At 45.7% G+C, this 16024-nt stretch overlaps 1 protein-coding gene across 4 annotated transcripts in view; it reads right to left on the bottom strand.

Annotated features, from left to right (window-relative positions):
- The window catches only part of nbeal2 (neurobeachin-like 2), a 35304-nt gene extending 19652 nt beyond the window's left edge, over positions 1 to 15652 (bottom strand). For 2 of the 4 annotated variants that reach the window (XM_030102492.1, XM_030102493.1), the window contains exons 1-17: positions 15043 to 15652; positions 7739 to 7827; positions 7362 to 7526; positions 6276 to 6357; positions 5836 to 5948; positions 5512 to 5594; positions 4798 to 4883; positions 4407 to 4707; positions 4200 to 4306; positions 3766 to 3846; positions 2853 to 2936; positions 2555 to 2653; positions 1796 to 2430; positions 1577 to 1709; positions 805 to 924; positions 367 to 697; positions 83 to 165 (exon numbers count right to left, since the gene is read on the bottom strand). In XM_030102492.1, the coding sequence (XP_029958352.1) occupies positions 83 to 165; positions 367 to 697; positions 805 to 924; positions 1577 to 1709; positions 1796 to 2430; positions 2555 to 2653; positions 2853 to 2936; positions 3766 to 3846; positions 4200 to 4306; positions 4407 to 4707; positions 4798 to 4883; positions 5512 to 5594; positions 5836 to 5948; positions 6276 to 6357; positions 7362 to 7526; positions 7739 to 7827; positions 15043 to 15108 (2658 nt within the window). In that variant the 5' untranslated portion in view covers positions 15109 to 15652. Of the gene's footprint in view, positions 1 to 82; positions 166 to 366; positions 698 to 804; positions 925 to 1576; positions 1710 to 1795; positions 2431 to 2554; positions 2654 to 2852; positions 2937 to 3765; positions 3847 to 4199; positions 4307 to 4406; positions 4708 to 4797; positions 4884 to 5511; positions 5595 to 5835; positions 5949 to 6275; positions 6358 to 7361; positions 7527 to 7738; positions 7828 to 8930; positions 9098 to 15042 lie in introns of those variants that run through there. The other 2 variants (XM_030102494.1, XM_030102495.1) reach the window with 2 other exon arrangements.
- Between the last annotated feature and the right edge of the window lie 372 nt (positions 15653 to 16024).

The following is a 16024-nucleotide window of genomic DNA, read 5'->3' as shown; positions in this document are numbered from 1 at the left end:
ACACACACACACATTAATTTGTATTTCTATTATTTGTCGCATCTTTCAGTATGAAGGTTTTCCTGAGTGTTGGAGGGGTCACCTGTGGAGTGTAATAGAGCAGCAGCTTGCTGTTGAGATCAGATATCTCTCCCTCTGCTTTGAATAGAGACACGTGGTTTGGGCCTGCGACGAGGAGCAGAAAGCCAACAGGTCATAAAATATGCAAACATCCCCGGGTCGACGCAAGGCCCTCATGAAGCACGAAGCACTCTTTTGACTGCCTGGTCACTCAGACGGTTCTGTTTTTATTAGTGGATCTGCTGAAATGTGATTGGTGATAAGTGAATGTGTGTGATGTGGATGAAAGGTGGAGCCCCGCCTCACCGGCCGCGTGCAGAGCTCTCGTCTGGGCGGGCTGCAGGGCCTCGTGGCAGATGAAGGCGGTGCCCAGCAGCCCGTCCAGAGACGTGGGCGTCCCCCACTCCGTGTCCTGCAGCCCCGCCGGGATGGTGTGCACCGTCGAGTCCGGCAGGGCCCCCCAGCGGCCCGCCGCAAAGGAGGCTGGGAATGACTGGGAGCGGATGAGAGCGGGCGTGTGGGGCGGGAAGGAAAACTCCGGCGCGGGATTGGGAGAGACGGGCGTGTTCAGGTTGGGGGAGGTGGTGGTGGTGGTGGTCCGGTGGCCGGCGGAGCCGATGCAGCAGGAGGTGAAAGGCTTCGGGAGCAGATTCGGGTGAATCGGGGGACAAAGAGGGAACGTTAGCCTGTGCTTTCAGCAACGACACAGCTGTTCAGAATATATTGGATTGGAGTTAGATTTACCTCACTGAAAGAGGGAAAGCGGAGCTGAGCAGTTTTACGCTGCTCTCCGTCAACGTAGATGGTGACAACGTTTTGACCAAATGGACGCCGGCCCGGAACGTGGACGATCGCCACTGAATGCTGGGAGCAGAACGACAGGGGAGAACATTCATGAGTCTGCTTTTGATTATCAGACCTTTTTCAGTGTCTAATCACCCAAGATAACCATTTTCAATACCAACTTATGTCTCTTTATTGACATTTTCTTTGAGTTTTTAACCATTTATCCTGTCTAAAGGCTTCTGCTGTTACATCTGTTGTAGCGATGTTAGTAGTTTTAGCTGTTTAGACTGTTGGTTTTTTCGCCAGATGTAGAAAATGAGTCATTCTCCACAGAATGAAACTTGCTGTTTTTCCTCTCAAGCAATACTTCTTTGGATTTATTCAGCAGGTTCAGCTAGAAACGCCACACTTATCACCTGCAGTGAAAGGCAGCAGGCAGGTTACCAAAATATTAGTTGACAAATATTGAACAAATTCATTTAAGTGTTGCACTTATCACCCTGCACTGAGCGAAAGCACTCTCTTTGAAAGACTGTTGGTTGCGTGGCAGAAATAAAATAAGAGTAATATGTTTATCTACAGAGATTATTGTGAGAGTTTCTGGGCGCCATTACGGAGGGTAAAGAGCCGCATGCAGCTCCAGAACTGGTGGCAGACCTCTGATCTAAACCATATTAATTTGAAAACTATTATCACACATGTTTATGGTGATATTTTTGTCTTTACTCACCCAGCCTGAGTCGGTCAGTGGGTGTTCCGGCAGCGCCACAGCCATGTAATCTTTCTTAGTGCAAACAGCCACCACCAGCACGCCATCCATGGTGAAGAAGGCCTCCAGCCCGGTTCCACTTGCTGTGAAGAAACTTCGCCAAAAGAAAAACAAAAAGAGCAGTCTGTCAAGTATTGCAGACACCGCATTCAGTAGAGTCTAAAATGAGCTCTTCAATACCTGTACAGCTGCTTCCTGCGTGGTCCTTTTCCGAAGTCGTGCGACGTTCCTGTGACTGAGGTGACGGAAGGTTTGCGATGGTTGGGGAACTCCATGTTGAGGCAGAGCCAGGCGTGAAAAGCAAACGCACTGCCCGGCCAGCGCTGGATCGTGGGAACCATAATTCCTGCCATGGGGGGTGTGAGATCAAAATATCGCAAGGCACATTCTTGGCCTTCTCTGGCCGCCATGGCCGACAACATTCGGATGATGCGAGTGCAGTAGGGGTGGACCCTGCCCACTGCCGCGCCATCGTCCTGATCCACCCTGAGGAGCAGCAGGAGGCTCTTCAGCTCCGTGGGTCTCAGGCACAAGGAACCTAAGTCCTGGAGGAGGCCCAGCAGGGCGTCCGCACACTGCCTGTCCAGATTTTGGGGCTCCGAGAGCACCTGCAGCAAAGTCCCCACCATGCCCGCCTCCACGGCCACGGTGCGACAGGACAGCGAGCCGCCGCACACCGCCGCCAGCCACTGGGCCACCAGCAGCTGAAGGTCCCGCTGACCCGACAGGTCAGGGAGCCACTGCAGGAGCAGCAGCAACGGCTGGTCGTTGCTGATGCCAAGGTGACGAGCGTGGGCATGTTCGCCCTCTACAGCCTGAAGACAGAATGAAGAGAAGGTACGGATTGGTCAAATAAGAATTTTTTAAGGTTAATTAATTAAAATATTTGAAATTGGCCCAAGGTCGTCAATATGAGCTACGAAGAACTGCGTATTTCACCATGTTCATCAGCTCCTGCAGAAGTCTTTTGGTGGGTTGACCTTGACTTTTCAACACATCAAACAGCTGGGAGTAGCCAATCCGCTCCTTGAAAACCTCCTGAGGGGGGAGCAGACAGAAATAGGCTGAAGAAAGCTGCTCCGTTGGGGATAACTAGCTGGCACACTTCCATCCATGGGAAAGAAACAGTATGAGCTTTCCTCCATCAATGGCCATTTATTTATTGATGCCATTGCAGGCGCGTGTGGTAAAATATTGAATAAAAGACATGCAGGAAGAATACGCATTAGGATTGTACCTTAGCCGAAGGTGAGTTACTCATTATAGCTGTGAGGACTCCCAGGGCGTGAACTGTAATACTGTCCGATTCCTTCTCCCAGACCTACATCAAAACAAGGAGGTGCAGTTTAATGTCGTCTCTAGAATTATACATCAGAACCAGCGCACCGCCTAATTTCAAATGGAAATGACCAGAGCACACCGATCCCACATCAAAAGAAAGAGCACTGAAAGAAAAATGAGGAAGACCAGCGTGTTACCGTTTCCACTCTGCAAAGACCGGCACAGCCTTGGTCAAAGTCAGTGCGCTGCTGTACCAGTCACCACACAAGCACCTCTTTGTTAATTACTGATAGGCCCCGACATGCAAAAACTAATAAACCAACCACAAAAAAAAAAAAAGAAAAAAAGAAAGAAAGAAAGAACTGAGGCAGAACGCAACTGCGGCTGGAAATGAAGCAATGTCAAACTCCAGGACATGAGCCAGAACCATTTTATATCAGCACCACCAGTCACATGAGAGAGCAGCCCCAAACACAAGGAAAAGAAGAAGGGACGTGCGTAGGAAACAAGCATTTCGTGCACAATGAAAAACACATCATGTTCCCCCAGCCCAGCGTTGTCAGCAGGGAAATCAGCTCGCAGTGATGGATGTGATGCAAATAAACCCATGTAAGAGGAGCCAGTTATTTAAAATATCAACAACACAGGCTAAGAGTAGACACGTGTACCGACAGAAAAATGATAGAAACGGTCTTCCTTAGTTGCGCTACCTGCTTCATTTACAAATGAGAGCGAGACAGACTTCCTGACTTAAAGCTTCCTGTCGAATGGGTTCAGCGTAGCTAGAGCCTGGACGGCTGAGTTTCCTGCTGACAAACCAACAGTAACACTATTAGTAACACTAGTCCCTGAGTTAGGAGGGAAAATACCTGGTCCAGTTCGACCTCAGTGAGTAAACGTGTCGTGAGGTCACATTCACTCTCCGGCCTACGCCTGTTGCTCTGAAAGAGCTGCCGGATGTACAGACACAGGCAAGCACACACAGCAACACAAGGGACAATTAGAAAAAAAGAAGTCTTATGAGAGGAGTAGTAAACTCAGCAGTGATCTTGGTATCTGTACAGCTGCAGGGCCACAGGTTTAATGAGCTCCTGCACTTTTATGACATTTTCCATTGACTGACAGAAGAGGGTTGGAGAGCAGATGACACATTTCTGCAGATGTGGTAGGAACTAGACAAGACAACGAGAAAAAAAAAAAAAAAAGGTGACAGACGGATTGACAGGAGGGCTTTTTATCAGGACAGCTGAACAGAGCACGCACACACACGCACACACACACAGGCACGTCTGTGCTGGCTGACCTTGCTGTTCTGTATGAGCCTGATGATGTGTTCGAAGCAGTTGTTGTTGAGGAAGACGGCCTGCAGGACGGGCCTGTCGGGACACTGCAGGATCTCAGGAACAGCAGCTGAAGTTGACAAGAAAGTGAGACATCGCCTTGATTATCCGAAACGGCTAAATATTGACACCGCAGCTGAGTGTGTGAGACCCTGTGGACACTTCCTTACTCAGCATTTGACTCTGGAGCGAGATCAGGCTGTCCTCCCAGTCCTGCCTGTCCTCCTGCTCGAGGAGCGGACGGTTCCAGTTGAGGAGCTGGAAGTAGCTCTCCAGGATGGTCCTGATCTCCACCTGCCTCTCCACGGGGCTGCTGGCGTGCAGGAGGTGGATCGCCGCCGTCAGGCACTGCAAAGTCAGCCGCGGGAGCTTGGTGTCTTTGGGTTCAGGGGAGGTCTGGCAGCACCACGCCCGCAGGACGGAGAACAGGTCCTCCACAAAGTGAGGGCTGATGGACAGAAGGCCGTTTCTCTACAACACAGACACATAAGCAGGTTTACATTGCATTTGCACTTGAAGGTGTTTAAACAGACTGTGAAAACGATCAGTGATGAGACGGACCTTTCCTCCACTGATGACGGCACCTTGGAGATGGACCAGTCTGAGAGTGAGCAACTTCGGGATCTTCTCACTTTCTTGTAGACTTTCTGTGTAAAGACAATCAAAGCAATCCACCATTTAAACCACATCACAACAGGAACATTGCTGTTAATATGTATTCCAAACCAACCCTTCAGTTATTAGGAACTTAACAATACACATCGAGTTATTTGTTCATCTGTTATACCGGCTTTGTCCAGGTCCTAAAAGCTAAATGTCCAAAAAACTGAAGGTATTTGCCCATGTTGTAATGCTACTGTGAATTTCCTTTGCGATATCAGTGCAATCATTCACTTACGTCAAAAAGAAAGGCTTAAGCTTTACTAATTAGAAAGGCATTACACAATTAGCTCTGAACGTTTCCAATTAAAACTTGGCATCGGGCTATAATCCTCTGAAAATTTAGACATACTGAAACTTGCCCGGGCTGTGATTTCCCCCACGGCTCACAGATCAGCAGTCACTGATCAAATGGGATGCTATAATTACAGAGCACAGGGCTGCTGATCGGGACCTGATAATTAGATGGAGTGTTTTGCCAAACATGAACATATCGGCCAACTGGACTGGCTATTTATTTGCTTTTATATGAAGCAAAGACGAAGCGAAACGCCTGAGTTTTGGTCGGGGCAGCAAAAGCTGAGCACGGAGCTCAGCTGAGAGGGAGTGTCTCACCGTGGAAGAGAGCCGGCAGCGCCTCCGGCATGACCAGCGGCGAGAACTTATACTTGTTCCTCTCCAGCAAACTCACCTCCTCCCTGAAACACACAAAGCTTTAAAGCCGCCACCCTCCCACACACACACACACATCACGCCTCGCCGGCGCGCCACAGCCGCTAAGACTGCCGCTCGACTCCAAGCCTTCAGAGACAACAGGACCAGGTATTACACATCACAAAAGGTTGGGCAAGACGGCCAATGCCTATAATAGCTTTCTAGTCTTTGTGTGGCTGAATTCCAGCTCCCACACATTCACACAGGGTGAAGCAAAGCACTCACCCTGCCAGGCGTCTCCTCCACGTCTGATAAGGGTCAAACAGGCTCTCGAACAGCACGAGTCCATACTGCACCACCGACTGCAGAGCCAGCGTTTCGCCCTCTCCGCTCTTCAACTGCACAAAAAAGAAAGAAGAGAAAAAGTTTGGACCACATTCAGTTCAAACTCACCTGCATTAAACACTTATTTTGGGTTAAAATCCTTCGAAACAGCTAACAAATCCAGCTACACACCCACTTTTCTCTTCAATAGTTTTGTTACTTCAAGGTGAGGATGTCAAACACTATAAACAAGATCAGGTCAGTGTGGGCTCATAGTCTCCATACTTGTATACAGGATCTCTGCATAGCTTAGTGAAATGGCAGAAAATAATCTTCTCCTGGGGATTTATTGAACTGAGGAGCCATCTCTCAGCATAAATCATGCTCAGAAATGCCTTTACCTGGTCTAAACAGAATCTCAGAAGCTTGACAGTTTCAAAAACGAAACCAGGTGTCCTCTCCGGGTCGATGTTCTCCATATTCCTACACGAGGACAAGAATTCAAGCAGATTGCTATTAAGAAAGACAAACCAGTGCTTAACAGCACAAACAGACGGAAGAAATTAATTTCATCTCTGAGCTGACTTTACAAGACAGTGAGTCAATCAGAGGAAACGATGAGTTTCTGGTAAATGCCTCAGTGTCGTTCCATACCGAGAAAATAGTCAACCAAAGGAAATGTACTATGTAAAGGCTTTAGGCTTATGTGAATAAATGCTACTGTTTATCCAGTATTACCATCAAGAAACCTTCTGATTGGCTGCAGATTGCTCTGCTGCAAAGTGCAAAAAACCTGCTTGAACAACAATGTCATGAAAAACTATCTTCTGATAAAGAGTCAAAGTTTCTTCAGTTCTGACTGATTATTCTGAGAGACTAATATTTATGCTGTGGAGCGGCCGGTTCACAGAGGAGTGGCTGAAACCTGCTTCTTTTGTGCACTCCAACGATTCTACAGTATAAATATTTCCCTCCCAACTATTCAGCCAGAACTGATGACGCCTCTTTAGATGAGATGCAAAAGGTCTTCCAAAGCTTTAGAAAAGAAACAGGAATTCCACAGCCTAGATGATTTTAATGTGGCCCCAAAGAGCCCTGATGGGGGAGTCTGTTTGGGATTGCACCGTAAAAGAGTCAAACTTTATCAAGCCACAGAAGATCTGTTTATTTTCCAAAATGCTACTGCAGAATTCCTTCAACAAACTGTTTTGCTGAGATAAATTGTTGTGTTGTGTACAAATGACAGTCAGACTTAATACTGATCCATCTTCTGTTCATTCACTTTGAATTTTATTGAAAAAAACAAGCTATAAAAATCTGTTCTTGTATGAATTTTGTATTTTTGTCAGTCCTGCCAAAACCTTTGCACAGTAACGTATCTGTAGGCAATTTTTCTTTTTTTTTTTAAATTGTGCTCAGGAGCATCTACAATTGATTTTCCTTAATACTTTAATGAAATAACTACACGAAACAGGTGAAGCTCTCACCTGCAGACGATGATGAAGAACTTGATGAGGAGCAACGGGTGGGGGGTGTTGCTGTTTTGCTCGGGGGGATTGGAAAGATGGTGCACGCCGTTCCATAACTGAGTGCTGAGGAACGCCAGGATCTCCCCGGGGAGCAGGGGCACCTCCGAGCTGCATTCATCCGGCCTGGAGGAAGGAGTGGGAGGAGGACATGGACACGCACGCTAAGACAGGAGGGCAGCAGCGAAATGGCAAAAGGCCACTGTAGGTAGCACAAACACGATGGAGCAGTATCTCTGCAGAAGGTCAGAGGTCGTCTGCCTTCGGGTATAAAAACCAGAGGGAGCTTCTGGCTGCGCAGTTTGTTTTGGGGGAAAAAAAATAATGTAAGTAGTCACCTCCGAGGCTCCAGCGACTGCACATCAATGAGCCTTTCAAAGGACGCCACGAACGCTTCCAGCCACTGCTGCAGGTAGCTCGCATCCTTCTGAAAGAGGAAGAATCAGCATGTGAGGCAATGGAAAACGTCCCCACACCCTGAAGCTAATCCACAGCGTTAGAAAACAACAGTGAGTGCAAATGATGCATTAAAAGAAAAGGTAAACTCTTTTTTTGGTCTATTCATTTCCTCCCCTGCAAAGTTAAGTGGGTTATATATGCTAAAACAATGTACTCCCAACTGCTTATGACCTGTTTTTGTAACAGGATGTTGCAAAGTGAAGCAGCTCACAGAGGAAAACATGGGCCAATTCTTTCCTTTTTCATAATGGGAGGTCAAAAAAAAAATAAAAATCACAGCTCATTTCAGTCATCATTCCTCACTCGCTGATAGGAAAATAACATTCCAATAGTTTTATACCAGTATAACCATGCACGTGACATTGCTTCAGTCGTGCTTCTGCGGTATAAAGTCATGACAGACAGTTTCGCTTGTGTGAGCAAGTTTGTATACAATGATCTGGATCACAGCGTCAGCCTGGGGTTTTGCAGTCCTACACATCCTGCCACTCCTCTCTCCAAACGTCACTCTCTTGATCTTGCATCAGACTAAACAACACAAATGTCACAGAGGAGACAAAGATCACCCTAAATTAACTCTTCATGTGCATTTAGTTTGATTATTCAGAAAGGATGATTTTGTTAGACAGAATGACGGAAAAATAAAACGTGCAGACGTGTTTCCTGATGCACTCAGTGATAGTGCAACGTGAACGTTTTAAATATTTGAGCGTGCACTAATCGCTCCTGCAGAATAAAGGAGCTTCACGTAGACAGGCGATGAGAAGGAAGACATGAGTTATTTCCGAATGACTCATTGTGTACAAATATCACACAGCAAACACCACATGGTGTAAGAATTCATCAGGTAGTTCCCCTAAACCACCAGGCAAACGAACAGTAAATAAACTATGTGTACTGATACATTACTAATAATCACTGAAACGAGGCAACGCTGCAACAAAACTGTTTCAACACGCTGACGATGGTTATACTGAAGGTCGACCTGTATGGTTAAAGACCAACTCATCATTGAACTATTTTTGCAACAATGTCTATTTCAATGCTGCAGGAAAGCTGAATGTACTTTACCAGCTGGCAGAGACTTTTGTGCCAGTCCATCTCTCACTGCATGTGGGCGAGCAGGCTGCCAGGTTCTGGAGAACCCGGTCCGAGTCGAGCCGTCGGCGTCGTCCGCAGTTCAGCAGCAGCTCAGAAGCTGCACATCACTCCTCACCAACGTCTGACTCGCTCTTTTTTTTTCTGTTTCTGGTCCCCCAGAGTGAAGCAAACAACCAGGAAATTACATGTCACTTTAACTGAAGCCTATTTCCTTCATACTCAGCCTACTCGTCAAACTCCTTCCTCTTTTGGTTGCGCTGCTTGTTGAGAACCGATATGAGGAAGGGATCTATAAAAAAACTTCACTGTAACAATAAAGCAGCAGGCACATGCCGAGGGAGCGTCCAATTCAAGACGGAAAAATGATGCTGCGGGAGGAATACTGGAGTTCAAGTTGCACCTTTGTGATACTAATTTCACTGAATGTGTTGAGCGAGACTAAACTGCAACCGCTTCACAATTTATGCAACAATGCACTGTATTTATAACTGAAGAAAATTTAGTTCAAGGTCTTTCAAACTGTAAAATAAAGTCTGATTTGAAAGACACCAAAGAACGATGGTGCAGTGACATTAATCAAACTGAAACTGGGCGTAAAGAAACCTCTCGTTGTCTTGTTGAAAACAGGAAATTGCAGGAACTTATTGTTTTGTGGCTCCAACATCTGGATAATCAGGTATTTGAAACTGCAGCTGAGGACACTCAGAAATATTTGCAACACTAGCTGGCTCTCTAGGGAATCACAACGAGGTTACATCACTGAACATCACCTCCCTGACATTACTAACAATTTGATCATAGCACAAGACGTGAATTAGTAACCTGATGCTATTGATGCCTGACTGGATTACACCGAGTCCGAAACACACAGCGGTACGTTTCACTGAGTGGAAACTACTGGGTCGGGGGATTCCTTTTCCCAACATGATGATTTTCATTTTAATAAATCATGGTGACAAGCAATGAGTGGAAGGAAAAACTATTGATTAGTTTATTTGAAAAAGCATTTGCTATGTGTTTTTTTTTTTTTTTTTTTTTTTTTTTTTACCTCTGAACCCCAAAAGGTGTAAAATAGTATTTTACAATGTGAAAATTAGCAGGAATTCCAGTGTTTCGCCAAAAATGACCATTTGCGTAAACGTTCTCTCACACTTTCAAAACCTCTGCTGCACACAGCGATACCTCAACATGAAACAAACTTCCTATTTTCTATTTTTTGTGAAAGTCAGAGATATTTCAGTGGTCAGGGGAGCATACGTTCTGGCACGTAGTCACTGAAGCTGACTTACTGTGCAACAAATACATCTCTCTGGAAGATGAATGCATCCAGTCCAATCCATCGTTGTTTCTAAAGCTTTCAATCACAGGGGCACAAACTGCTGTGAATATATTTGAAATCACAGATAGAAAATATGTTACATAATTTGGAAAGAAGCAGAAGCAAATCTAGTTTAGAAAACTGCTTATTGTCTCCAATCTCGATAAATTCTGCAAATAATCCCTTTCAAGTTACTAGTAATCCTGTAAATCTCTGGTTGTAGATGTATCAGCCTGCCCTTCTCGACATTATCTCGACCATCTACATTTCGTTCAATGGTTGAGGAGAAAAAAAAAAATAGATAAAGACAAGACTAAAGCACTATCGGCGCTGATGCCACAAACCAAGCATGAGGTTGCAGCCGCCGTAAACGGTGTCATTTATCTCGGTTTTCTGTGCACATGGACGAGCAGCTGTGCAGCTCTTCGCTGCTTGGCATTCTGCTTCGCTTCGGCTTCCTGCACCAGTCAAAGCAAAGAGCACTTTGATTTTCCTGGTCGGCTGTTATGTTGGTAAACAGGGGAGACCGAGGCACACAGGGGGATTCAATCACAGGACTCGCGGCGCCATTAGCGAGCCGCGGGGGCCCGACGCTCTCGGATCTATGAGTACAGTATATCGACGAGCACCAAGGCGTGAGAGACTGAGGCAGATGCATAATAAGGCGACCGACTGCGTGGCGACAAACGCAAGGAAATGAGATTTATTCTGTCTTCGGAGCAGCTTGAGGAGGTGGTTTCACAGCTGTGGCAGTTGGGTTGTCTCCATGGTCCAGCTCCACCTCTGAAGGCTTTAATTAATCCCTCAAGCTGAGAATCTCAGGATAATAACACACTAATACTCTGTCACACTCATATCTTACTCACTGCAGCCACAGTTTATGTTGATTACGAGTGCTGCAATATAACTCTTCTTTGTTCTTGGACTCGTTTCATGATCTGGAAGATTTGTAGGTTTGCATGCGTTCCGTGAGTCACATATCTCAGGCGCTGCGTTGGTTCCATGAGATCAATGTAAACAGAGATCTTTCTCATTCGTTCTGTTGCCTGAGATCGCTGCCCGAATACACAAATAATTCATTTTCAAATGTTTCAACAGTTTAAATGTTTGGTAGAAATCAGATGGACATTTTGCAAGAAACAATAAAAAGAGCATAAGCTGCTGTTCTCAAACCCAAAAATTAACACTCCCAAAGCTCCTGATGGATTTTAAAACAACACAGAACAAAGAAGAAATTTTCAAAAATGAAAAATCAGAACAAGTCAGGCTTTTACTTTGCAGAGAGGTGACTTGAATTGTTTATTTTCAACATAATCAGCAAAACGGTGGTTAAGCATGAGAAACAGAGACGCTTGTAAGTATTGATAATTGCGATTAGATCAAGTAAAATTTCTGAATATCAGCTCGTTTATACTCACTGAATATCAGTGTTCTTTTATTTGCATGGCAGGACTAAAGACATCACAGAAATTTGGGTTTATTACTAATATTTATCTTTAAGCAAGTCTTTATACACAAAGCGCTGAACTGAAAGCACTGAAAATAACTACTAGTCACAGTCATAGGGAGAGCTGGATTTTATCTGTCGATGGGGGGGGAAACGGTGCCCACAACGCACACGTCTTCAGACACGACCTGACAAGTATTGCTACCAGGTGATTAGATCAGAGCTTTCAGAGTGCGTCTGTGCCTGTCTGGCATGATGGCCTGAAAAACATTTGCAGACGTGAGATAGGACACACAGAAATAGTTGCAGCACGGCTGGTTTAAACACAGGACAATGAAAAGCACAGACATGTCCTTTTTTTTTTTGTTCCCCCCTCTGAGGAGGAGTTTGGATTTACTCTGAGCACGGTTTGTTTAGCATTCTACTGTCATATTTACAACAGCAAATTCCTAAAAATCAATAACATTTAGTGAGTAAAAGTGAACTGTTTACTTTACCAGGACACTTCTTTGTCTACAGTGAAGGCGAGGGACTAAATTAACATTCATAATAACAGATACGTCCACAGAAGGGGACTTCTGGCTCAGTTATAACCCGCTGGTAACACTGGAAGCTGCGATCAAAGACATGAATCGGTCTTCATCTGTCAATATGTTTGGTCACCTGCTGCTCTGGTACAAGACCATTACAGATTAGAACAGCTTTTCACAATATCAGTCCCTGATATAAAAACTCTCGCACGGGGTGTGCGATTTCTTGCACAATCGGAGGAAGCAGACCTCCTTCATCACTGACAAGCCTGAGCAAGCTTTGCTTTCTTACGATGGCTGATACACTTGCTTGCTTGTTGGAATCAATTGTTAGGACTCACTGCAGCCCGATCGCATACTTTAAATTTCCTTTAGTACATTATAGTTTCACTGAATTCTGATTCAACAGATGCCGACGCTGTCAGATTGCAGAAAGTGTTCTCTTTTAGAATTACAGCCAAAGTCTGAAACAAAGGGCTTGAATTCTTTCAGACTTAAGTGAGGCTGGCTACAGGATGTACATCAGCTGAGGGCTTATTTACAGCTTTAATAAAAGCCTATTAAAAGGAGCTTACATTTCTTGCTCGGCTGTCCTGATTTGCGATCAAAACTTTCCGCGGTGTGTCCGACAGCGCAGACGTTTGTGAGTCAGGGATGTGTCCACGTGAAGAGGTGGTTTTATGTGCCAACTTGACAAACAGGCAGATTACAAAAGCAGTAAACACAAAGACCTGGTGGCGTTTGTAGGAGAGGCAGTCAGTTGTTCCCTGAAGTGGTTCTGCAACCTCTCTGCAGCCGGGTGTATTCTTCTGAGTCACATAAGGTGATGACATTTGGGCTCAGTCGAATCCCGTTTCCCTGCTACTCTCCATCGTGGAGAGGGGCATGCCATTTGCACACATGCAAACTCTGCCTCCAATAATATTCTGCATCGTGTGTGTCGTTCTCAGAGAGAGCCCATTATAAACTTGGTTCTTTCAGCCTTGAGGGAAACTAAAGCAATGTGACAAAAAGCCAAGAGGCGGCTCAATAAGGAAGTATTCTCCCACAAGGAGCTGCTGGACAGCTGTCACAGTCAGACTCATGGTCATCTCTCACCACGACACACACACACACACACCCTGAAGGATTATGACGGCGAGCAACCAACACAACTTGTTGTGTTTGTTGTATAACCAGTAACCTTCAGTTAGTCTAAAATAGTTTTCAGAGCAGCAGCAGCCTGGAGAAGCAACAGGTTGAATTAGAACCGCACTCCTTCTGGGATCTGCTCACAATGACCACAATGTCTAATTTAAAAACTTCTTACTTTAGTCTACTTAACATTCAGGGCATTTTGCAGTTTTTTTTCCATCTTTGCAATTTACAAAATCTGTACTTATGAGTAAGAAGCAGAGAAATGAATTAAAAATATCGTTGAGCAAAATACTTCATGAAAACGTTGCCGGCATTTGAGTAGACATTATTGTCAAGAGAGCAGCCCTTTGGATCTGCTGTGATGATAAAAGAGGATCCTGCACGCCAGCAGAGAGCATGGGGCGCATGCAAACTTGGAAAGAGCTCTTTTCTTGTTTTTTCTGTCCTCGGGCGTGAGAGCAGACTGCACACATTAAATAATAATAATTTATTCACAGCCAACAAGACTCTCTCCTTCAAAAAGAAGCAAGATGTGAAAGCATGTCTGCTTATATCAGAGCAGCTTATATCTGTGTGTTTGACAACTTGAGGAGGAGCCACAAAGCCGAGGTGTGGCAACATCCTGAGGGGGCAACATCTGCAACCAAACTTCCACACAGAACAGTCCAGCAGGGAGTTTAAAGGACAGTCAAATTAGGTTAAACCTCAAAGGATTCAGTAATGATTCTCATCTAAACCCTGTACTATCCAAGGGTCACGGAGGGGCTGGAGTTGATACCAGCTGACAATGAGCAAACAGGAAACCACAACACCCAGAAAAAAACCTCTGCAAGTGTAGTGGGACACATGCAAAGTCCACACAGAAGGGCCTGACCTGGAGTCAAACCCACAACACTACCCATAAAGGCAATAAACATTACCTGACATGCATGTTTTCAATCTGTGGGACAAAACCAGAGCACCTGTAGAACATGCAAACTCCACACAGAGAGGCCTCCAAGCCTAGTTTTAATCCAGGGATCCAGTCACCATGAGTCGGGATCAGCTCACCACTCCACCCCTGTGCACTCCCTTTATTTATCATTTGAGCCATAAAGTAGCAAAGTACTGAACTGCTGGCAGCTTTCCATAAACGTGAGAGGAAAACAATCAGGGACAATTCAGCTGACATATTCCACTGACATTTATAGCAGGAACAGAAACAGGAAGTAGCCTCAGTGACACCTGGATCTCAGGTACAGAGTCTCACACACACACACACACACACACACACACACACACACACACACACACACACACACACACACACACACACACACACACAAAGTTCACCTGCTAGAATAATATCATTTAACCATTGTGTAGCAGATGGTGAAACAGCCCTGAAAGCCATCCAGACTGTGTGATCTGGGTCCTTGGTTTGCACAGGGCAGCCTCGGCCTCAGGGTAAATAAAACGTCACTGTGCAAAGCAGGCGCAAAAATGTGCGCTCCCCCACGAAAAAACACCCCACTTAAGACGCGCGGTGCACACCGTAAACAACCACAGCGCCGGGAGCATGTATCGATCCTGCTGTAAAGTTGATCCGGAGCGGCCAGAGGCAACAACAGGTGTCTCCCCGGGCTCCTCTTCTTCCGCACTTGCACTCACCTTTGTGTAGTATAACATCCACAGCTCGTACAGCCTCTCTTTCGATGCCATCCCGCCGTTGCTCATGATCTCTCCCTGTTTCGCTCTCTCTTTTTATTCCTTCCTTTATTTGTTTACAAAAGCATGCAACTGGTGAGCATGGTCATGAAGTCGGATGTGCTGGAAGTTGTTTCCTAAAGGCAGCAAGACGCGACGCGCTCCCGTGAACCATTCCTGCAAAAATCCAGGCGCAGCTTCTCCAGAAATAAAAAATAGTATTAATGAAAAAAAAAAAAAAAAAAATCATAAAAAGTGGTCTCGGTCTGAAGTCGCAAAGTTATCAGAGTGACGCGGAAAAGAAAAACATGACGGGCAGGGTGCGATCACAGGCGACACTGCACAACCAGGAACAAAAATGCGTGGAAATACATGTCTGGAGGAACACCCATGTCCGCATTGAGCGCGAGCTGCTCCTCAGAATGAGTCCTGCTGGACAGAGTTCCCACGGAGGCGCCAGATGCGATCCGCATCACAGAGGAGGTGCACGGCTCCGCATGGTGCGACGAGCAGGGCGAGGAAGAAAAGAGAGAAAATTATCTCCTGACTGCTGTCTGAGTCTGTTAACAGGGAAGAGTTGACTGTAGATCATGCTCACAGGTAGGCTGATATTCTTAAAGACACACTCACACATAAACACGGCGGGACCGGGCAGGAGGAACGCACGCGCCAGGAAGGGGCGGAAGTAAATAAATAAAGATATGTTAGTTCTAGGACAAATAAAGTCGAAGGTTTTTTTGGTGGAAAGTTTCTTCGTGAGTGTCTTTGTTTTGTACAACAAGCACTGGCAGCAAGCGCGCGCGCACGCACTCACACGCGCACACACCTGTCACTTCTCACGTGATGTGCCATACCAATGATCTGTGTTCCCATCTGCAGGTGAAGGACTGAGCTGGTACAATAACAATTACACACTGACTTATAGCCTGATGTGTGAGTGTAACCT

Source organism: Salarias fasciatus, chromosome 11 (genome assembly GCF_902148845.1).
Source record: "Salarias fasciatus chromosome 11, fSalaFa1.1, whole genome shotgun sequence".
In the NCBI taxonomy this organism is placed as follows: Eukaryota; Metazoa; Chordata; class Actinopteri; order Blenniiformes; family Blenniidae; genus Salarias; species Salarias fasciatus.
Note: the sequence above shows the minus strand (reverse complement) of the source record. Positions and strands in the feature narration are given on the sequence as shown.